At 44.3% G+C, this 21,653-nt stretch overlaps 3 protein-coding genes across 3 annotated transcripts in view; 1 reads left to right on the top strand and 2 right to left on the bottom strand.

Annotated features, from left to right (window-relative positions):
- Positions 1–476: 476 nt before the first annotated feature.
- On the bottom strand, positions 477–7,112 carry hal (histidine ammonia-lyase). The gene is made up of 20 exons (XM_069695172.1): positions 6,837–7,112; positions 6,613–6,673; positions 6,432–6,459; positions 6,280–6,354; positions 6,118–6,190; positions 5,937–6,003; positions 5,796–5,833; positions 5,576–5,701; positions 5,284–5,423; positions 5,063–5,110; positions 4,232–4,379; positions 4,017–4,112; positions 3,618–3,676; positions 3,309–3,389; positions 3,106–3,171; positions 2,858–3,023; positions 2,456–2,590; positions 1,380–1,488; positions 1,193–1,262; positions 477–1,102 (listed from the first exon to the last, which is right to left on the bottom strand). The coding sequence occupies exons 1-20, from the start codon at positions 7,081–7,083 to the stop codon at positions 971–973; spliced, it is 1,965 nt and encodes a 654-aa protein (XP_069551273.1). The 5' UTR covers positions 7,084–7,112; the 3' UTR covers positions 477–970.
- Positions 7,113–8,590: 1,478 nt separating this feature from the next.
- Positions 8,591–16,219, top strand: LOC138619014 (ETS domain-containing protein Elk-3-like). The gene is made up of 5 exons (XM_069695175.1): positions 8,591–8,942; positions 11,243–11,451; positions 11,790–12,581; positions 14,351–14,473; positions 15,384–16,219. The coding sequence occupies exons 2-5, from the start codon at positions 11,245–11,247 to the stop codon at positions 15,480–15,482; spliced, it is 1,221 nt and encodes a 406-aa protein (XP_069551276.1). The 5' UTR covers positions 8,591–8,942; positions 11,243–11,244; the 3' UTR covers positions 15,483–16,219.
- The window catches only part of LOC138619012 (cyclin-dependent kinase 17-like), a 35,252-nt gene continuing 28,148 nt past the window's right edge, over positions 14,550–21,653 (bottom strand). Inside the window, exons 9-17 of the mRNA XM_069695173.1 lie at positions 21,485–21,547; positions 20,958–21,081; positions 20,552–20,672; positions 19,911–20,008; positions 19,648–19,753; positions 19,177–19,219; positions 18,862–18,952; positions 18,613–18,690; positions 14,550–17,672 (exon numbers count right to left, since the gene is read on the bottom strand). Coding sequence (XP_069551274.1) covers positions 17,635–17,672; positions 18,613–18,690; positions 18,862–18,952; positions 19,177–19,219; positions 19,648–19,753; positions 19,911–20,008; positions 20,552–20,672; positions 20,958–21,081; positions 21,485–21,547 — 762 coding nt within the window. The 3' untranslated portion in view covers positions 14,550–17,634. The remainder of the gene's footprint in view (positions 17,673–18,612; positions 18,691–18,861; positions 18,953–19,176; positions 19,220–19,647; positions 19,754–19,910; positions 20,009–20,551; positions 20,673–20,957; positions 21,082–21,484; positions 21,548–21,653) is intronic.

Genomic DNA, 21,653 nt, shown 5'->3' on the forward strand with positions numbered 1-21,653 from the left:
GTTCCACAGTGGGTACACCGAGTGTGCCCATATTTTAGATATTATATGGACAATTACTTATCTTTCAATAAATGACTGCAGCAAAACTTACATAAAAAGCCTTTTGATCACTGGTCGGGTTTCATTGGTTGAAATTGTTTCCCCTGGTTAAAGGAGCAGCCTTCTGTCATATCAAATGAATAACTTTGGAGTTTAGACTGTCAGGTAAAACAATACATTTGATTATGTAATCAAAATCTTGTCCCTCCTTCAGCCAGAGGAGCTCTGTGTCAAATTAGTCAGATAAACCTGTTTGCCTACAATAGCTCACCTACACAGGATAAAGATTTAATCAAATAAAAAGATGTGCTGTGCTTTCAATTCCTCAGGTATTTCAGAGTTTTCCTTGCTATGGCTGTTCTGCTCTAAATGTGCAGAAATATGAGCAGCAATTGCGAGCAGAAAGCAGGGTTTCTATCATCACGCACAATATGTGCTTAGCAGCTTCAAAAACTTTTATTATGTTAAGGTGGGAATGTATAGATGACAATTGTTTAAAATTTCAAATAATTATTCCAGAAAAACTTTTGTCATGTTTGTGCTACTTCATTAAAAAGGATTTGATATGGAAATGGTACAATGGCTGAGGTAGTCATGTGGCAATAAAAACTAAATTAGGCACATTTTAAAGGGACAACAAACATTCAGATAAATACAACTCACAAGCACAGGCGTGTAGGGCAGAGTATATGCAAGTTCAACACCTAATAATTAAATGTACTGTTTATACAGTATGGCCAATTCTCTAGTTACAAATATATTCTCTAATATTTAAAGCTCTAATGTCAGAAATCAACATCCTTAGGGGCAAAAAAATATTGCATTTTCAATCAATCTTTGATCTTCAAAGACTTTTGGTTGATTGTCATTCAGAGAAATTCAGTTTTGGTTATTGCAAACAAAACAAAAAAAACTTGTTTTGGACAGGCTTTCACTCATGACGAACACGCTTCCTCGGTGATGCTGGAGGATCCAGGGAGAAGGCAGTAGGAGAGACGGGCCGGGACTCGGGGATGTACTCTGTCTGATACTTGTCGATGTAAGGTTTGGCCACAATCCACACCTGAGTTGAAAATATTAACACGCAATTGAAGAACAGTCCCTTTAATTTTCCAGTACTATGAAGAGATTTTACAAGAGTTTTAGAACTTGCCTTCTGGTCAAGTAGGAGACGGTGAATGGCCTCAATGTCTGGAGACATGAATCTGTCTTTAAACCACGGTCTGGTAACCGCAGAAGAGCAGAAGGAGAAAGTGGAACAATGGATAAATATTAACTGTCCTGGACATCATTTCAGGGGACTGAAAGCTGTGTACCTTGGCCACATCTGTTTGACTTACTTGACCACACTGCGCACAAGTTCATAGACCTTCTCCAATGGAGTGGTGGTACGAAGTGGGCGGAGGAACTCGATACCCTGACAGGCTGCCAGCAGCTCTATCGCAAGAACTGATCACAAAAGATTCAATTCGGTAAAATGCATATGAAATTAGATTAGGTTAGTCCTTTATATCAAGTGGTAATTATTTCAACCACCAAATTAAAACATCGCAAAACATCTGTCACTACGTTTGGCCTAACAGTCCAACAGCAAAGTTGCAGTTATAAGACTCACTAGGATGGGTTAAACAATGTGAGGGACTGGATCAGACCTAAGGTAGACGTGACCTTAAAGAGATGGGTTATCAAATCACAGGCAGAACCTGATAAACGATTTGGTCAAACTAAACTGTTTTTTCTTCGAGTAGCAATATACGGTCTGCGGGTGCATTTTTTTTAACTTTGAAATATCACTTAAATGAGATATAATGAGAACAGCCACTCGACTCAACAAAACAATACTTAACCAGCACTATTACAGTTCCACTACCGTGTTAAACAGTTGAAAGCAGTCATTGTAGGTTGAAAGCCTCCTGTACTCCTCACAGCAGCTTGTTTTAGTTGCTCAGTCTATTCCACCTACTATTTCATCTTATTCTCTCTCTTATTGTGAACTTAGTGTGCACAAACAAAAAATGCAGAGGAGAGAAGAAATGTAGCAGCAGAGGCTTAGTTGTGAATTATTTGAACCTGTAGTTTTAAGGTTAACCTCTATATCCACTCAATGGATACAAATCTACCAATGCTAATAATCACTGGACTTTATCCAACAGAACTGTGTATCAGATTGTGTAATCATGATTTCGTTGCCACTTTTAAAGGCGGACATTTTTGACTCATTTATTTGGTGACAACATAAAAAGTTTCACTGGATTTCAGAGCACCTATATCAGAAAATGTCAAACAGAATCACTGCATCACTGTGTTTAACATTTGGATTACTACATTTGTGCCTCTCGATCACTGTGAGAGGAAAGAGTTGGAATAATCCAATCATGCTATGTAACTGAAACAAAAACAAAAAAAAACACCTTACCTTGCTCGACGTGCTCTATGACCCTTAAGGCTTTCCTGGCAGCCCAGCCTCCCATAGACACATGGTCCTCTGTGGCAGCACTAGTGGACAAGGAGTCCACAGACGATGGATGACACAAAACTTTATTTTCTGAAACTGTAGAAGTAGAAGACTAGAGATTAGTGTCAGTGTCCACGCTATAATATCGAGTAACAAGAAACATAAATACAGATAAATTTAACAACCAAGTGACGTTTGATTTTATAACACTATCTTTTCTTGGAAAAGTATCATTATTTAATATTAAAGCCTTTTTAATTCTACCAACAAAAATCGATTTTATTCAACATCAATACATTTATCATGTCATGCACTTTACGAGCTTATGCTCTGTTTTTTATTTTTTATTTTTTACACACCAACCTAAAGAAGCAGCAGTGCAGTGGGCAATCATGAAGCCCGAGTTGAGTCCCCCCTCATTGACGAGGAAGGCAGGCAGCTCACTCAGAGAGGGGTTACACAACCTCTCGATCCTCCTTTCGCTGATAGAGGCCAGCTCGTGGACTGCAATTGCCAGAAAGTCCAGAGCCTATGAGAAAGAAAATGGTAGTGAAAGAGAGAAGAATAAAATCTACAAGAAATGCCAACAACATCTTTTATTAGGCACAAACCTTTGCTGGGTATTCGCCATGGAAATTCCCACCTGAAATGGTCTCACCTCTTTCTGCAAACACCATCTTATGTAGCGGTTAAAAAAAATATATATATAATTGATTTCCAATAAAATCCTATGCAACAGAACCAATTTCATTTCCAAGAGATAGACCAGAAGATCCAGGAAGAGATTTCTCCTCTACAAGTCAGGGAAGGATACGGGGTTGTCAGTGGCACTGTTGATTTCTGTATTGATGATGTTCTCCACAAATTTGATGGTGTCATTGGCAATTCCATGAACCTGTGAACCGAGAGGGAATATAAATCTCAGAGACAATACTGAAGCTCAGTCCCTCTCCGACTGCAGTGCTCTGCTCCAGGGCTGTCACTCTCTACGGGATCGACCACATGAGAATCCACCACAGAGTTTTCCCTTTTCCAAACTGACTGTCTCCCAAACTATAAAGTCCTGCGGGTGAAACGTGTGATTTTGGGATGTATAAATAAACTCGACAGGACTTGCGGTTACCTGAGGACAGCACCGCATGGTGTAGGCATCCTGGACTCTGTCACAGAATCTGTGGCTCTCTGGAAAAACACACCGACACCAGATGACACACATTAAAGGCAAAATGTTTTGGGTGCAGTGAGGGCATAATATTACCAAAAGCTATACTTTATTAATCCCTGCGGGCAAATACACCCATTCGACCCATCCCAAGTTATTTATGCGCTATGGGCAACCACACTGGTGTGCTGCAGCCATGAAACCAGCGCCTTGATCAAGGGCAAGTATTCCTAATATGAGAATGTGTTTTGGGTGGGAGGAAAACTGACCGACATACAGACAAAATGTAACCTCCACATAGTGATTATTACGTGACTATTAATGTTCTGTCTGTTTTCAAATCTGGGTCGATCCACCGACCTGCAATCTGGGATGGGTGGTGATCAGAGTCCAGCAGCGAGCGGAAGCGTTGGGCCACCTCTATCTGTCCTGGGTGGGGCCGCAGTGTGTGGATGTCTGCAGGAGGACACCAGAGAGGACACCAGGGATGGACGAGATACGTAAGCTGTCAATCGAAGGGTAAATTATTCCAAGTATAGTTTCTGGTTTTGTAAGCATGCACTGCTGCTGCTCACCGCTGTCAAAGGCCTTGGTGGTTCCCTTCAGCACCTCCAGGGTGAGAGCAGCGATAATATCAGCCTGTCGGGCAACCGCCATGGCTCGCTCCACCGCCTCTGCTCCGAGAGAGGTGATCATCTGGGTCCCGTTGATCAGAGCGAGGCCCTGTGAGCGAACGAGATGGAGGTCTTTATAGTTTCAGAGGAAAGTAAGGAAGTACATTTATTCTAGTACTGATGTACAACTTTGAGCTAGTTAAGTATATACATAAATATTTCTCATGCAACTTCATACTCCTACTCCATTACATGTATTGAAGTAGTTACCACTGGAAAAATAAAGACTCTACATACAAAACATTTGATCACTTTATGACATGTGATGTATTATTATTGATAAAATTAACAAAGAGTATAGTCAGTAATTATAATTTGCTTTACCCAGACCGACTACCACATCATAAGGCTCCTTATACTTCTTGTATCAGTAGTTACTACTACTTCTACTGCTAATACTACTACTGACAGGGTCTACTCTGCATATTAAGTACTTTTACTTTTGATAATTTTATCCAGTTTTAAAATAATACATAACTACTTTTAATTTGACATGCTAGTTTGGATGCAAAACTTTTTTTGTGTGCACTTGTGTAGCTTCTGTAAAGCCTCTGAATACCTTTCCTACCACTATGGTTGATGTAATATGTGTGTGTAACAGCTGTTAATTTGGTCAAGTACTCGTCCTGAACTTGAGAAAGACAGCACAGTGTGTTCCCGGTGAACCCTGGATCCATTTCTGTGATCCTGACAAATCAATGAGGAGAGAATGTGGCTGGTTTTAAACATTACCTCTTTGGGCTTCAGTGTTATTGGCTTTAGGCCATGGGCCTCCAGGACCTGGACAGGGATGAAAGGAGAGAAAGCATGTAAAAAGTCAAAGGTCATCAAAAAGCAAACATGTTTTCCTACTGGACCCTGCAACCTTTCACTCTCACAAGCAAAAGGCCCATTTCCTATAGTATTAAGCAACCTATTGTTTTTCAAGCAAAGAAAAGTCACTCTGGACTTACATATTTGGCATCTGCCCATCCGCTCTTGGGGGACCACATTTTACCCTCTCCCATCAGCCCCAGGGCCAGGTGAGAGAGGGGTGCCAGGTCTCCACTAGCACCCACTGTTCCTTTCTCCGGGACGAAGGAGAGACAAGAAGCTGCCGGGGAAAAGCAGAGATTAGAGATTAGCCAATTTGACAGTCAGCTTCTGCAGTACTCATCTGTAATGGAATTCATCAGCTGTTGATTGAAGCAAATAGCTCTGATCAGTTTAGGTAAACAGAAGATGATGGATTGAGTTGAGGCTCACCGTTGAAGGCCTGGATCATTGCATGGAGGGTTTCCAGGGATATTCCACTGTGCCCTTTGGCCAGAACATTGATCCTCAGAGCTAGCAGCATGCGGGTCCTTTCAGGACTTAGCGGGTTTCCCACGCCTACATATCACAGCATAACCGGTGAAGCTTAAGCCCAACAACATGTAAAACACTTCATCAGGATGACTAAAATCTAAAAAGTCAACTTTATTACCTGCTGAGTGTGACCGCACCAAGTTTTCCTGAAGCTCCCTGCAGAACAGAAAGTGCATGGCCATCAGATAGGACATAAAAAATGATTCACTCTCTTATGGTTTACAAAGACCACAGATAGATCATAAAATGTTGCCTTTACTTAAGCTTGCTGACAGGAATGACAGTTCGGGCAAATTTGCCAAAACCTGTGGTGATTCCGTAGACCACTGCAAGAACAAGAGAGACAGACAACTGAATACGTGGGATCATGAAATACTGTCTGTTTACAATAGCTGGTTCACATTAGGTTCATTGGATTTAATTCTGAACTGTATTTCAACCTTTGTTTTCTTTGACGATGGTGTCCAAAAGCTCTCTGGATTGCACAACTTTCCTTTCTGCCTCGGGAGTCAGCTGAACATGTCGGTAAAGGAAATGATTACGGTCAGTCAAAGATTACCACAGACCGGCCACGACACTGAATACAATTTGTTGATCATTACCTTTATCTTGTAGAGTCCCCTGCCTAAGTTCACTAGATCTGTCGATGTCAGGCTGTTACCGTCCAGAGAAATATACTGCACAGGAAGACGCGTGTTACACAGATGTAGTCATTATGATATGTTTTTCAAATTTGAACCAAAAATGCTCTTACCTCTCCTGGTTCTTTGTATGCTGCTGTACTGTTTCAGAGAGTTTAGTTAAGGATAACTTGGTGTGTTAACCCTAAACCGAAAACAATTCAACTGATTTAATAAGTAGTATTAGTACACACAACATTATAGGGTACATACTTTCATTAATATGGCACAAATGCTTAACAAGTTTAAGGATACAGATGAGACACTCCAGGCTCCCAGGGGATAAAGTCAGGAGACATGGTATCGCCATCAATAGCTGAAAGTACAAGAAAATGATTCACATTGTACACATTTCTTCTCAGTATATCTTTAATGTTTGGGAGTCATTACGCACAATTTGAGTTACACTCCACTGTTCCCTGAATGTGATGCACAGATTTCTTTGTCTTTTTTTTTTTTTTAATGCACACAGTAATTACCAATTTCGACAAAGTCATTATCCTCTAGTACATCCTCGATGGTGTCATCCGCGTCCAACAAACCCAAACCCTGGCACCTGCGCACAACAAACCGTGTGTCCTTTACTGCATTAATGCCGCCGTTGTCTGGCTTGTTCTTCACGTAACGTTTAAGCGCTTCTTGTCCGAGCCACTGGATTGTATTGGAGGTGTCCCGACAGGGCACCGCCAGCCACTCATCTCGGATGTGGACAGTAAAGCGAGGCATCGCGCTTCAGCGGAACTCAGCGGCAGTGAGACCTGAACGCCGCTCTCCAAGGTACCATCTTCAGCCGCGCATCGTGCGGCCTCCAATCAGACGCAGCCGGGGAGCCACGCCTCGCCGGTGTCACACTTCTTGGGACCATTGACCCCAACAGGTCGGCCACAGTTGTTTGGACATACTGACCCAACGTTTTCACGTGATATAACCAGAAAAACGCACTAAATGTGGAAGTGCTCAGGTGTTTGAAGAAGCTAAACATGGTTTGTTGTACTCTTCACTGGTGAAGAAGTCAGGTTTTACTCAAACCGTAATCATCTAATCTCTGAAGTGTAATTACTAATTAATTAGAAAGGCAGGTTTTACTGCTGATGCCTTCCCTTGCTGTCAGATATTATAAGTATAGAAATGTAATTAAAGTTGGATATAATATGATGAATATTGGCAGCTCAAGTTGTTGATTCTGAAAAAAAAATTAGGAGGGGGTTTAACCTTATGTAGTTTGTACATTACAATATTATGTATGAGCATCCTCAAAATCTCACATTCTACAATTACATTAAATTTAGGTGGATTTGAATTGATTAACTTCTTCCTGAAAGTGCCCAACAAACATAGGCAGTAGTATGAACTTTACTTTTTCAGTTAACAATTATTAAACAAGTGATCTTACACTGATGTACTGGAAGAAATACCTTTTTTTTTTTTTCCAAGGCCAAGCTTCTTCAAAAGGCAGCAGCTTAGTGTGTCTGCATGATATTTTCAACTCTTTGATCCAGAATATTTTGCACTATGAGCTCACAAAAATATCCTGAAAATGACAACCAGATTTTTCTCTCTTTTTCAGTCATGTGAATTCAAACATTGCATTTCACCGTAAACTAAGGTCATGTTTTTTACACCGCTATTAAGTAGCCAATACCAATACTACCACAAGGCTTGTATGTTGATTTAACCTGAGCACCTTTCTTCAATTATTGCACTTCAGTTATGAGTAGCGCTTTAAGGGTTCTCCAAAAATGAATTTAAACACACACCAAACATTCATAATCCCCAAAATAATGAAAATGTTTTGCTTTTCCTAACTAAATAAGTATACAACATCCTCAAGTTCAGTTCTCCTGCAAGACATGTGTTACATGTTATTTCCCTTTGCTGTTTCTGTCTGATACTAACGTAAAATGAAAGTAAAAATGACCCAAATAAATAAGTTAAAACTGTAACAATCTCAAAGCAACCAAAAATATTTAGCGTAAATTTGTTTCAAAATAATAATAATAATAATAATAATAATAAAAAAAAAATAATCCTATATCCTGGTGCACATTTAGTCGAATTCTTTACGGTGTTGTGGCACACGTCTCAGTTATGAAAGTAAAAACGACGTGACTTTTGACCGGGTAACGGGAAGAGTTGGAACAAACGAGGCGTACCTGAAGGCATCATCCCAGCCTGCGGACTGATGATGTCAGTTTGAGGGGCTGTAGGAGTTTCTGCGCGGCGTGTGTGTGTGCGCGTGTGTGTGTGTGTGTGTGTGTGTGTGCGTGCGTGTGTGTGCGCGCGCGCGACGACGCAGCGTCAGCCTACTGCTGGCCGTCAGCGGAGCGGGCAGGGGAGGAGAGGAGGGGAGGAAAAGTGTGTTTACACAGACGGCAAACTGCCTGGGGAATCGTAGGGGAGAGGAAGTCAGCCGGCTCTGTGTCTGCCTGCTCCAACTTCCTGCTCAGAAAAAGAAAAAGCCCAGGATCCTATTTCAGTCCAGCACAAACCGTGTAGAGCAAGAAGCAAGCATGGAAAAACAAGGAATCACACAAGGCTCACCGTGAAGTTTCTCGGAAGGAAAAGACCGTTGTCGGAAATCGCAGGTAAAGTAGAAAAAAAAAAGAAACTCGCATCTTTCTATGAGCAGCGCTTTGTTGTACAAAGTGAAATAACGCACGAGCAGTAGCAGTAACACGCTTCCATTAAGTGTCGTGGCTGGAAGTCTTTTGCCTCCGGTAAACTCTTCGGAGTCTTTTTTTTTAAATTTTTTTTAAGTTTTTAAGCAAAGAGACCGAGATTGGGACACAACTGTGCCGTCTTCCGGTCCGAGCAACATCTTGAAAATGAGTCAGTGGGGGCACAATAGTGAGCCAGACCTCTGTGCGCGAATACACAGCTGAAGAAAAGGCAAATAGAAGAGCACTGCTTAAAAACAGCCGCCGAGTTTATGACCGCTGTTTAGAGATGCTTTTTTTTTTTTTTTTTCTTCTTCTTCTTCTTCTTATAGGTCCCTTGCTGAATTTTCCACCGCTTGCGAACAGGAAGAGAGCAGATTTAGTCATGGCTAAGTAATGTCTGCATACACCATCTAATCTCATTAGGAGTTTCCGTTCAGCCAACACACTGGACTGCTTTGTGCACCGCGAAACTTACACGGTCGAGCATCCGCGGCAGGGCTCCTCATCCCCCCCGACCAAAACCACGTCGAAGTCCCCGTGATATTCCTAGAAAGAGTTATATCATGGCGCCCAGAAGGGCTCCAGTTACTCTATTGTTGGGCAAAGATATAGGATTTTCTTCTTCTTTTTTTTTTTATCTCTCAGTGTTCACGCAGCGTTATCGGTTGTCTTTGTTGCACTATATTTAATAAGTCCTATTTATTATATGAACCTCGGGAGGAGGTATTTCTGATCTACGGTGGCTGCAGGATACTTTAAAAGTCCCACTGTGCTATTTGCAGCATCTCGCAGAGGTCAGTGTTTACTAGTCCTAATTGCGGACCCGTCGGCTCAGCAGCCCTGTAGTGGCGAGCTTTACTTTTTTTTTGCCAGAGCCAAAATCTTGTGTGGGTTCAGAGCGGGTTAAAGGGTGAAGCTGTGGAAAGGTGAAGGGGGACAGTGATTTGATCTTTTGACCCCTCTCCCTCCGGGATCTGTGTGGGAAGTGTGGCAGGATTGGGGGAAACGCTCCCCTGCTGTGGGATCCCCTCTCCTCACCATTTGTCCTTGGAAACAGAATAGGAGGAAGTCCTGACTCTGACAGGTTTGTAGTTTCACATGGCAGATAGTAAACTCGGGGGACGGCTCGTGTCGGAAACGAGTTCAGACCTCGCTCTCCTCTCTGGACAGAGATACTGTACGTGGTGACTGAGAGGCCGCTAGGCTGTCATTGTTTTTTTTGTTGTTTTTGTTTTTTTTGTGTGGCAGCCACTTACCGGCCCTCGTAGATAAGTGAGACGTGATCACAAAAGGAGAACGCACTCCTGTCCATCAATATCTGGACTTGGTACAGACGCAGTATGATTATTGAAATACAAAAATATATTACCAGTCGTCACCGTGTGTCCTCACAGTGGACGGCTGCAGTTGACGGTAATGTTCATTGTCTGTTAATCTGTAAACATGGCCATCAAGAGTTTCAGGGATGATGCCCCTCACATCATTAATATGTGGGCCCGTGGAAGGCCGACAGGAGCTTCGAGGCTGCACATTCCTCTATTAAAGGAATAACCCACCCTGGGCCCGTCATACTTCCTGTGGAGAGAGGGCCAGGTTGAACCGCAGCATATTTCTGGCTTGAGCTGTTGTTCCTCCTTGTGTTTTTTTCTCTCCTGCTGCTGCTGCTGCTGCTACATTACACTATACTCCTTAAGACACACTGTTCTATTCATCACCGGCCTGCTCGTCCTCACACCACATGTTAGAGCCTCAACAGGCCGTTCCCTCTTCAGCCAGTAACCTAATTTAGTCCGAATTCAGTAAAACACACTGACGGGACAGAAAAGGCGTTTAATTTCGATTAAAAGTCGGCTTCTCTCCTCGGTTCGAACTACAGCGAGTTAACGCGGGAATGAAACGCCGACTGTAACGAGCACCGGGAAGTACAAAGAGGCGCTCGGCTCGTTTCCCTCGGTTTGAATTTTGTGCTTCTCCTGTCGCTGGCATCTGGCAGGTAGTTTCGGTGCTACTTCAGCGTCAGCTGACATCTCAAGAGTGGTGATGTTCCATTTCTGTCTCGTAGAGTGAAAGGACACAGGAGACGGACCCCAGTCGTCGTCATCGTATGAGGACTTTAAAAATAGCCACTCAGGGTAAAAGCTCTTAGTGGGCTGCGTTCCAGTTGTGTTTTTTTTATTTATTTATTTTTTTAAATCATCGTTCTTGTGCTGACTCGTCACCTGCAGGTATGGACAGTGCCATCACTCTGTGGCAGTTCCTGCTGCAGCTGCTGCTCGACCAGAGTCACAAGCACCTGATATGCTGGACGTCCACGGACGGCGAGTTCAAGCTCCTGAAGTCGGAGGAGGTGGCCAAGCTGTGGGGGCTGCGCAAGAACAAGACCAACATGAACTACGACAAGCTGAGCAGAGCGCTGCGCTACTACTACGACAAGGTGAGTTGAGCTCACGAGAGCCGCCTCGGTGTAACAGTCTGGCTGATAGTGCCGCTCCGCGCGGACCTGGAGGTCATGTGAAAGGAGCGTAGTGCCGTGACATATTCTTTGTTCTTCCTTTTAAAGCCACAATCTCCCCCGATAGACACTTCCAGTTCCTCTTTCTCATCGCGCGCACGGCGCAGCGCTGCCTGACGCAGTGCTCCGACAAATAACCGGTTCCGTCTGGTAGTTTGTCAGACTGAACTGCAGTCCGACGTCGATCACGGAGACGTCGGACTTTGCTGAATTAAAATGGCAGTTTTTTTTATGATGAATGATCTTTGTTTGTTTTGCAGAATATCATCAAGAAGGTGATTGGTCAGAAGTTTGTCTATAAGTTTGTGTCCTTCCCTGAGATCCTGAAGATGGACCCGCAGGCGGTGGAGATGGGCCTGGCCTCTGGAAGGTTCCCCCTCCAGGAGGGAGAGGCCCATGAGCTGGAAGTAGAGGAGGAGGAGGAGGAGGAAGGTGAGGAGGAGGCCCAGAGGAGGACCCTGGCAGCCTTGGGGGTGCAGCAGTGTCGGAACGACTACCTCCGCTCTGGTCTCTACTCGTCCTTCAGTATCAGCTCCCTGCAGAACCAGACTGAGCTCCTTCGGGCCCTGCGGGAGCGCCAGGAGGAGCCTCGCTCCGTCATCCGCTTTGGCACCAACACCAACGAGAGGAGCTCGCCTCCCTCTGCCAAGCTAGAATCCTACGTCTCATTGAGGCCATCCAAACTCCCCTCTCATTCCCTCTCCCCGTCCTCCCCGCGCGCCCAGCCCGGCCGAAGCAGGAGCCCCGCTGCCGAGGAGGAGGAGGAGGAAGAGGACCTCGACCAGAGCGCTCAGCCTCTGAATCTTTCCTCCGGCCACAGGGAGCGCGCCTGGCCGCCTCCCGAAAAGAGGAGCGGCAACAGTGGTAGGAGTAGTTCTACTAACAGTAGTGGTAACCAAGGAGATGGACTCCCACCAAAAAGCAAAAAGCCCAAAGCTCTGGAGATCTCCGCCCCGTCCCTGCTGCTGGCGGGAAGCGACATCGGCTCCATCGCGCTCAACAGCCCGGCGCTGCCGTCTGGCTCCCTCACTCCGGCCTTCTTCACTGCTCAGGTGAGGCTCATCACAACACGCCACTGTTAAACCCTCCGAGCAGCGAGGTGGATTCACAAATGACACGTCTGTAGACGAGAGTCGCACGCTTTAGATACTCTAAATTGTGATTATGTTTGTACTTTGGGTACCGGTGACTCATACGTGCGGTCCCTCAAGGTGCTTTCCAGCCTTTTTGCCCAACGTGCACTTGGTTAGATTCAGTTTAATTACCGACAGCACAGTGCGGTTAAGCTTGCTTCGTCGGTATCTACTCAGGACATGTTTACACCCCCGCTGTTTACTCTTTGACTGACTTCTACAAGCTCTCTTATTCTTGCTCTTGATAATTTAAGACAAAACTGGAGCACGTTGCCCTCTGGCAGGCGCGGCTGAAGTGTAAGGAGCCCGAAAACACTCAAATATCAGAAAGACGGTAATCCCGGGACGCCTCCGTCCCCTCGGGATGAGAGGCCCGACTGGCGGACGGGGAGACGATGGGATCCATCAGTATGACGTCACTGTCAGCGTCAGACATCAGACACAGCCGAGCACGTGTTAGTAGAAACGCTACTGCTGCATTTTAAAAAAAAAAAAACAATTTTTTTTTTAGTCATTACCAGAGCCAACATTACCTCAAGAAACAGAGAGGTGTAGAACAAATTGATTTAATGAGTCACTGTCTGTGTTTGAGATGAAGCCTGTTAAAATACTTGTAAATAAACAGTTGTGTGGCGTGTGGGCCAAAATTACTGCCAAGATGTGTCATAAAAAAACAAGTCTAAGCGAAGATTAAATTTGAGACATAAATGCTCAGGGAAAATGTACTTGTTCATATAAAACTGTGCTAAATGCATACCTTTTTAACTTAGCTGGTTTCTCAGCAAATCAACATTCTTCTGTAAGATGGACCCTTCAGTTTTTATGGTAACGTTTTTCCACCACAAATTTAGAGCCAAATTCATCGAGCTGGAACTGTTTGGGATCGTGGCGAAGATCAAAACGAGCCGGAGGCTCGGCCACGAGCGTCCGCTGGTATTTAATTATCTGTTTTAGTGGGTAATGTGTTTATGTTGGGAGTTGTCGAAAAGAAAAATGACCGGCACATCTGAGAGTGTGGCCTGTCCACGCACTGAGAAAGGCATTAATACAACCCTCACGATGTCTGTTTTATTAAGAGTGCGAAAAGGGAGATCAGAGGAAAACAAGCGATTTACAGAAATCTTCTGCGAGTCCGACCTATGAGAGGGGTAGGGGGTGGAGGGGGGGGGGGGCTAAGTGATGCCATATGCTCCAATAATTCCATTAATAATGGGAGAGGGCTGGGTCCCTGCGCAACACTGGCTCACTTCTCTGAGGTGACACAGGGGAAAGTTGGGGGGAGGGGGAGGGAAGACCAGGGGAGAGGGGGGGGGGAGAAATTGATTTCATATGTTTTCTCTCTAGTCGGCGTTCCAAGTGCTCGTGGACCACTGCCTCGCTTACCCTCCGCCGCCCCCTCAATCATCAACCCGCCCACCCCCGCCCCTCCTCACCTCACCCCTGTATTCTGGGGGAGAAACCACAGACTTCCTTCCTGCTCCATCAGTTTGTTTTTCCAAACGCCAATACGCATCCATTCACCATTTCAGCATGTTTCGCATTACCCAAGCCCTCAGAGCGATGTTCTCCAACCAGTGGCTCTCTCTTCTTTCTTTCTTTTTTTTTTCCTTTTTTAAATGTTGTCTTCACTGGTTCCTCTCATTTACACGAAACCTCCCTCCCTCCCTCCCTCCCTCCCTCCCTCACAGACTCCCTCGGGTTTGCTGCTGGCTCACAGTCCACTGTTGTCAGGCATCCACTTCTGGAGCAGCCTGAGCCCCGTCGCGCCGCTCAGCCCCGCCCGGCTGCAGGGCCACAGCTCCCTCTTCCAGGTAGGAAACGCGCACAGGTGTCAGTGCTCGGCGGACGACCGGGGGAACACAAATAGAAAGAGAACAAAAGGCGCACTCAAGGGATTATTGTTTACTGGCAGTGCTTCAATGCAGAGGAGGGAAGTTGTGAAGGTGCGCGGGCAGCGGTTGTTGAAAGCAGCCGAGTAAAGATTATGACAGGAAAGGTTTTAGAGGTGGAGGGTAACCATTTTCAGAATAATTACGTCTGGTACTAAAAAAAACCAAAACAAAAAAAAAACAGCTGCCGCTTTTATAACCTGAAATTAAATGCGATCTCCGATTTCTTTGTTCTCGTAGATGAAACGATTCCTTCTCCGTTATGTGCTTTAAAATGACCGCGACCTTGAACCAATTTTGTTGTTCGAGCAGGTACCTGACAGGAAGCACATACAAACTTTTGAAAACAAGATTGTTTTCGTGATTTGCTCAGCAGCAGACACCGGCGGTTGTGAAACTCGTTGAGACTTAGCGAGCAGGTCCTGCAGAGGTGTCCTGTTTCAGCGCTTGTGAGAGGGAGAGGAAATCCTGTGAATACTTCCTGTTTGAGCCCAGGGGAGCTGGTCTGAACAGGGTGGACTGGTTTGAGAGCTGCTCCTCATTTACACACACACACGCTCATGCGCACACGCACACACACACAAAAACAAACACACACACACACAAACCGGATTCTTTGTGCGCAAATAATGTTGATTTCTCCTTGTGTTGTGGAGTTACAGGGGACAGAGACGAAAAGGAAGAGGTACAATGAATTTTTTTTTTTTTTTTTTTTTTAAAAACAGGAAACTCAGAGCGGTGACAATGCTGCAGTTCCTCACCGGAAAGCAGCTTTCAGAGAGCCTCCGTCCCCTCCCTGCTAACTCTCGGCCCCCTTTCTCTTCCTCCACAGTTCCCCAGCCTAATCAACGGACACATGCCTGTCCCCCTGCCAAACCTGGACGGAACACCCTCCTCCCTGCTCCTGTCCCCCACCACCCACAAATCCTGATCTAGGGTCTGTGAAAGACCGTCCCCTCGTCAGCCTTCTCTCCATTAAAAAAGTCTCTCAGTCGTTATCATCGTCATCATCATCATCATCATCATCGGCGGCGATCTCTTGCTCATCTTGTCGAATTTTTGCTTCGGAAAAAAAAAAAAAGTCCTACGAGACAGTACGTGACCTCACTTTTTTTTTTTTTTTTTTTTGCACTCGAGTTGCTTCAGATTGTGGTGGTTGAAAGCACTTGGTAAAAAGCCATACGATGTCTGTGAGACGCTGTGATAAAGTACAGCACATTTCCACACGACCCTGTCCACGATGGACAGAAGTGACACGGAGCTAGCTGCAGAAAGGCTAGCCGGCTGCTCGTTCTACGCGGAGCCTGGTGGTTTCATCTTGTAAAAAAACAAACAAAAAAAAGAAGAAAAAATAAAAAGTTTTTTTTTTTTTTTCTAAAATGTTAATCACAATGTGGAACTGGTTGTTTCACTTGTGTGGTATTGTATGTAATGTCTGCACTATGCTTCTCTTGATAATACCGGCTGTGCCTTGTTGTCCTATTTTTCGCTTTATTTCAAAATCTTTTAATGAAGACGAGATTTCAAATCAATGAAAGCCTTTGTAACATTTATGTTCTTTTTTTTTTATACTGGACTTGGTATACAGTATGTATTCTGTATATTTTTTTGTATTGTGAAGAATGTCTTGCCATTTTCAATAAACAAAGCATTGAATGCTTGAACGCAGTTCCTCTAATGTAAACAAAACAAAAGTCATTTCAAGGAAGAAAAAGCAGTCCACGTTGATTTTTGTTTAAACTTTTAGATTTAATTTTCTTTACCCTGAAAAAAGAAAGCTCAAATATGGGAGGGCGTCTGCAACGAAATCCCACACCGATAACGATTATCCACAAATAAAGTTAAAAGTATATCATACAAAACATCTCTGGTAACACTGTTAAATAGACTGTGACTCGGACCAGAAGCACTGGGGGGGGGGGGGGGGCAGGACTATAGCTAGTGCTTCCTGAATTAGCTCGGTGGCTGTGTGCTTCCTCATACAACAGAGCAGGCATGCAACACAATGATGGAGGCAATCCAGAGAAGAAAAAGAAAGGAAAAAAAAAAAAAGATCAATGTTTACAGCTGATGGGAGATGGGAATGGCAGACAGGAGAATCATCTGTCTAATGCACAAAGGCTGCATTGCAACAGTGGGAATTCACTTCGCACCTCCTCTTTGTAACAGACTGGAGGAGATAGTGTGTCAGAATAAGGAGGAAAAAGGACAAGGAGGCTGCTCACTGTACTTAAATATGTAAGAAGTATGGAGGAGGCGTAACCAACCTCGTAATGCCCTTGTTAATAATTCTACGTTGCCTTTTTTTTTTTTTCCCCTGCATTTGTTCATTGGTCACGACAGAGACCGCAGCATCCTGGAATGATATGCCAGCATCTGACAAGAATGTGATTTTTTTTGTTTTGTTTGTTTTTGTTTTGTTGCAAAGAGCTTGGCAGCACTCCTCTCATATTAGCCTCCGGTCAGGATAAAATGATCAGTTATTATATCAAAGCTGGCCTCAAACAAACCTTCAGAGTCAAATGGTCACACGTGGTTTGTGCAGCCGAGTACAGCATCGTGGCAACAGAAGACAGGACGTCAAACCCCTTTGAGCTGCTACAGAAAACATCCCTCTGTCTGCAGGCCTTACACACCAACGCACGTCGAGGAGCTCCGAGGTGGAGTTTCATGTATGAAAATGGAAACAATGACAAAAAAAAATATCTCTAAAAATACCACTTCAAAAAATGTTTTGTTTTTTTTTTTGTTTTTTTTTTTTAAATCTATACACATTGCATGTATTCATTAAAGTGACTGAGCCAGTTAGGATTCTAGACAGTAGTTGGATTTAGCAGCAAATTCTCTTCTCAATAAATATAGATGTACAGTATATAAATGTCTCTTTTGAGCCAGGTTCAGGCCAAACCTGGGAGGGCGTCGCACTGTGGACGAGTTCCCCAAAGTAGTTTTTTTTGGGGGGGAGTGACGATGATCACGATGTTCCTCGCCAGGAGCTCGTGTTAACGATCCCACGGCAAGACTGGACAGTGATAAAATACCTTCCCAAATAAAAAAATGTTTAAACATCCAGTCCAGAGATTTTAAAACAGCATGCTCTGTCTTCTGCTCTTTCCATTGCCTGATGAGAAACAAAAACAAATAAGCATGAATTAAACTGTTTTTATGACGTTTACAGCAGATGTTTAAAAAAAAAAAAAATCACACACTGTGGACTTCCTGTCAGACAACATGGAGACAAATCAGGCTCAAAGTTTGGAAACTACAGTTCCCAGAATACCCTCACAGAAAAAAAAACAGGAATTTCACATTTGCAAAAACTCATGTGATCACACGTACATGTGAAACATGTATTTTGCCAACGTGAAACGTGGTAATGGAACATTTTCATTCTGTAATTTGTGAAGCCCAGGTAGAATCCCACGTAAAGACTTTTCCCCATGCTGTCATATGTTGCAACATGTGGCAAACATGTGATCATCTGTCCTATGTGGAAAACATGGGAACATGTTTTTTTTTTCTGTCAGGGTACCTTGGGGGTTGTAAAAGCCCCAAATTTTTGGCCAATATTTGATCACGGTTTGCTAGATTGGGACCATAAAAAGTTAAAGTATATCATATGCCAAATTAGCTATGAGCACATCCTGTTTGCACAATACAAACGTATGGACAGACAAGTATCGGTGGGTTGCTTTTATGACGAAGAGAACTTCAAAACTTCTCAGGCAACTTCTGGAGTTAAAGGAGCATTTTGGTCAGCAGATCTATGGACGTTCACGATGGACATAAACTAAATCTACATAGAAATGTTTAACATATACAGTATGTTTATGAGTTACTACTCAGAGGGAGTGACAAAAAGGGGAATTATTTTTGACACGAATTGTTGCAGTTGTGTTGGAGAACCTTAATTGCCTCCATGTGTCACAGCCGCCGCCGCTGACTTTGTTGATAAGTGGCCAAACTACAAAAACACGTACTTGTCCCTTTGAGCGCCCTCCCTGCCTCACGTCTCTCCCTCCACATCCCCCGTTTCTCCCCCATGATTCTTTGTTCCTCACCTGATTCGGGGTACGAGGAGTTCCGGTAGCCAGGATCTCTCTGTAGCTGCACCTCCTTCAGTGTGAATATGGATATGTCTGCCAAAGAAACAAGAGTCAGTCAGTGCAACCGAAGTCCCATCTCGCCGGGGGGAACGGCGTGTCTTATGAGGCTGTAACCGATCCTCACTGTACACTGCAATATCCTTCAAGTTGTACCTCGCCGAGTCTGCCAAGTCTGCATTACTGCGTCATCATTTCATTACTCACTCTCTGGCAGCGTGTGCACACGTGGCCCCAGGCTCCTGAAGTACGGCTGTCTCATCGCTTCATCGGCTGAGATCCTCTTCTTCGATTCGTACTGGAATTCAGGGCAAATAACAGAAACTTACAGCCATTAATGAAGAACAACAAGAAACCAAAAAAAAAAAAAAAAAAATGGGGTCAGCAGTGTGCGATCGCATGCGAGTGTGTTGGCATGCCTCGATGCACTCCTTTCCAAAAATACAGCCCTGACATAGCTGCAAAATGTGTCACGCTGCTTTTAACATCACATTAATTCCTGGCAGATATGGTGAGACTCACTTTTAGGAATGACATCAGCAGGTCGATTCCATCAGTGTCCAACCTGCAGGAGGGGGAAGGGGAAGTGGAGAGAGAACAGGAGGTGTGGGGGTCAGTAAGGTGCGGTGACTCACAGATGCTGGCGAGTGTAAGGAAGGAAACGGTCAAACAGAGTCAACTATTCCACAGGATTTCCTCACAGGAAGTGACAAAGAGCACACACTCCTCACTGAACAAACCAGTGATACTAATGTCGGTCGCTAAAAGGCTCTACATATTATACCTGGGTCTCGTCAGAAATATTTGCTCATTCCCATCTCCAATGATTAGTGGACTAGCAAGAGAGGGGGGAGGGGAGGGGGGGTGGGGTAAACGTATAAAACTGCAATATGAATGTCTGAAATAACCACATTTTAACATCCATAATATCTGATGAAAACAGGCAGGCCACATTCAGGAGATAAAAATGATGTCAGCGTATGAAAGTCTTACCTTGGTGCATGATTAATGAGGGGCTGTGCCTTGTACTTGGGGAACTTGTAGGACTTGAATTCGTCGATGGAGGATATTCCCGGCCAGCTGTCTTCTGTGGGAGTGCCTGTGGAGGGACATTCGATTGACTCTGTTAGACTCAGGCTTTACCGTGTCAGCTGGAGGGGGCTTTTCACGCCGCAACGGGGCTACATGCCAGGGTTAATGCGATTACAGGCTCGTAGTTAAGAGGCGCTTCCCTGTCAGCAGGGGGCAGCACTGACCTAGCAGCCTGAAGATGAGGTGCAGCTCATCCTCCACTGTGGAGCCTGGGAACAGGGGCCTGCCGGCAGCCATCTCGTAGAATATACAGCCCACACCCCTGAGAGGAAGACAGACAGGAGGGATGAGGTCATAAAGTTACGCTTTAACACCACTCTGGCTCAACAGGTTGTCTGCATCTGGTTCAAACTCTCAGATTTGCATGTTTACAGGTTGCTTTCAATCTGCCAAATAAATCAAGTTACGAAGCAGGGATTCACGCAATAAAGCAGCAGGACACTTTGAAGTTTGAGAAAACCATTCATAGTTTCATCTCCAACACTTTGTGTATTTTCATCAGCAGCATGTGCCACATCAGAGTTTCTTTACTGTAGATTAGGACACCTGTCTGCTCATAAGAGCCCCAAACTCAATGACAGAAGCTCCAAACATCTGTGCGTCTTCCACAAATCACTGAAGTAGCTCGAGGCGTAAAATCACGTAACAAAACTACAAACTCATGACGCAAACTCTGTCTGTTTGAGGATTACATTTGCCTGCACCTTCAGCGTTTAGCCATATGGAGGTAAAGAGAGAGTAACCAGGAGCCTTATTCGAGTTTTCTAACAGTTGTAGTCACTCGTGTGGAGAGAGGCCCACTCACCACATGTCTATCTGCGTGGAGTACTCAGAGGAGCCCAGCAGCACATCGGGAGGCCGATACCAAAGTGTTACCACCTCGTTAGAGTATGTTTTAGTGGGCACAGACTTGGCCCTCGCCAGGCCTGTGGAGCACAGATGAGAAATAAACATGGGTCCAACACACACATTTGGAAGAATCTCATGAAACATGAAGGGTTTTTATTTCAAACTGCCAAATATTCACCGGATTTAAAAAATGGCTCAGTTATATCACACAGTATTATAAAATATGGATTAATTTAGCTTTAGAGCTATAAAAACAAGCGTCACTTTTTTATTCAAATGACAAAACGATGCGTAAAGAAAAAGCTGAACTCATGAAATAATCGTAGATGAATACTTGATGTAATTAGAGTTTTTGCTTTTACCAAAGTCAGCCAGTTTGAGTTCTCCTCTGTCGTTGATGAGCAGATTTTGGGGCTTCAGGTCTCGGTGGAGAACTTTCCGTCGGTGACAGTAGGCCAGGCCTCGCAGGATCTGGAACAGAAAAATCTGGGGAGAGAGATGTTTATATTTAATTAAAACCATATCTCTCAGATGGTGTTGCTGGATTACAGAATCATGAACTGTATCTAAAGGAGACTCAAATGTTTAGATTACATACTCAATGGATAACAGTTTGCTGCTTATGAAAATATACAACATGTATAGACTCCATCTCAACGAGCTGAATCTAATTTATGCATTTTTAATCCTATCCAAAAAGACTGATGTTTCCACAAATGTATGCAAGTAGATTTCTGTGAAAATGTACGGTTAAGATATTTCACTCCCCCCACCCCCTACTGCCTCCACTCCACCACCAGGGGGCACACTAACAGTGTTTAATGCAGTGACACCAGCAGCCACAAAGTCTTGACAGGTGATGATGGTGTCCTGGCCTGCGGAGGCTCACCTTGACATTCTGCATGCTCAGGATGTTCCCGCAGTCGTCCATGTACTGCTTAAGGTCTTTGTCCTAGACAAGATGAAGGGCGTTAGAGTGGCCAGGCTACATACACACACACTGCAACAGTTGGTACACAAGCTCTGCTCTGCGGAGGCTCATGAATAATAATAAATGT

The sequence above is a fragment of the Brachyistius frenatus genome, unplaced genomic scaffold, assembly GCF_029030835.1.
Source record: "Brachyistius frenatus isolate BFR_SWC_R1_liver_20210118 unplaced genomic scaffold, ASM2903083v1 Contig_19, whole genome shotgun sequence".
Taxonomy (NCBI): Eukaryota; Metazoa; Chordata; class Actinopteri; family Embiotocidae; genus Brachyistius; species Brachyistius frenatus.

Coding starts and splice junctions, on each gene's coding strand:
- LOC138619014 (XM_069695175.1), top strand. CDS start 11,245: ATGGACAGTGCCATCACTCTGTGGCAGTTCCTGCTGCAGCTGCTGCTC. Junction 11,452..11,789: donor TGCGCTACTACTACGACAAG/GTGAGTTGAGCT, acceptor TTTGTTTTGCAG/AATATCATCAAGAAGGTGAT. Junction 14,474..15,383: donor GCCACAGCTCCCTCTTCCAG/GTAGGAAACGCG, acceptor CTTCCTCCACAG/TTCCCCAGCCTAATCAACGG.
- hal (XM_069695172.1), bottom strand. CDS start 7,083: ATGCCTCGCTTTACTGTCCACATCCGAGATGAGTGGCTGGCGGTGCCC. Junction 6,460..6,612: donor GAGCCTGGAGTGTCTCATCT/GTATCCTTAAAC, acceptor TCTCTGAAACAG/TACAGCAGCATACAAAGAAC. Junction 5,834..5,936: donor ATTCCTGTCAGCAAGCTTAA/GTAAAGGCAACA, acceptor TCTGTTCTGCAG/GGAGCTTCAGGAAAACTTGG.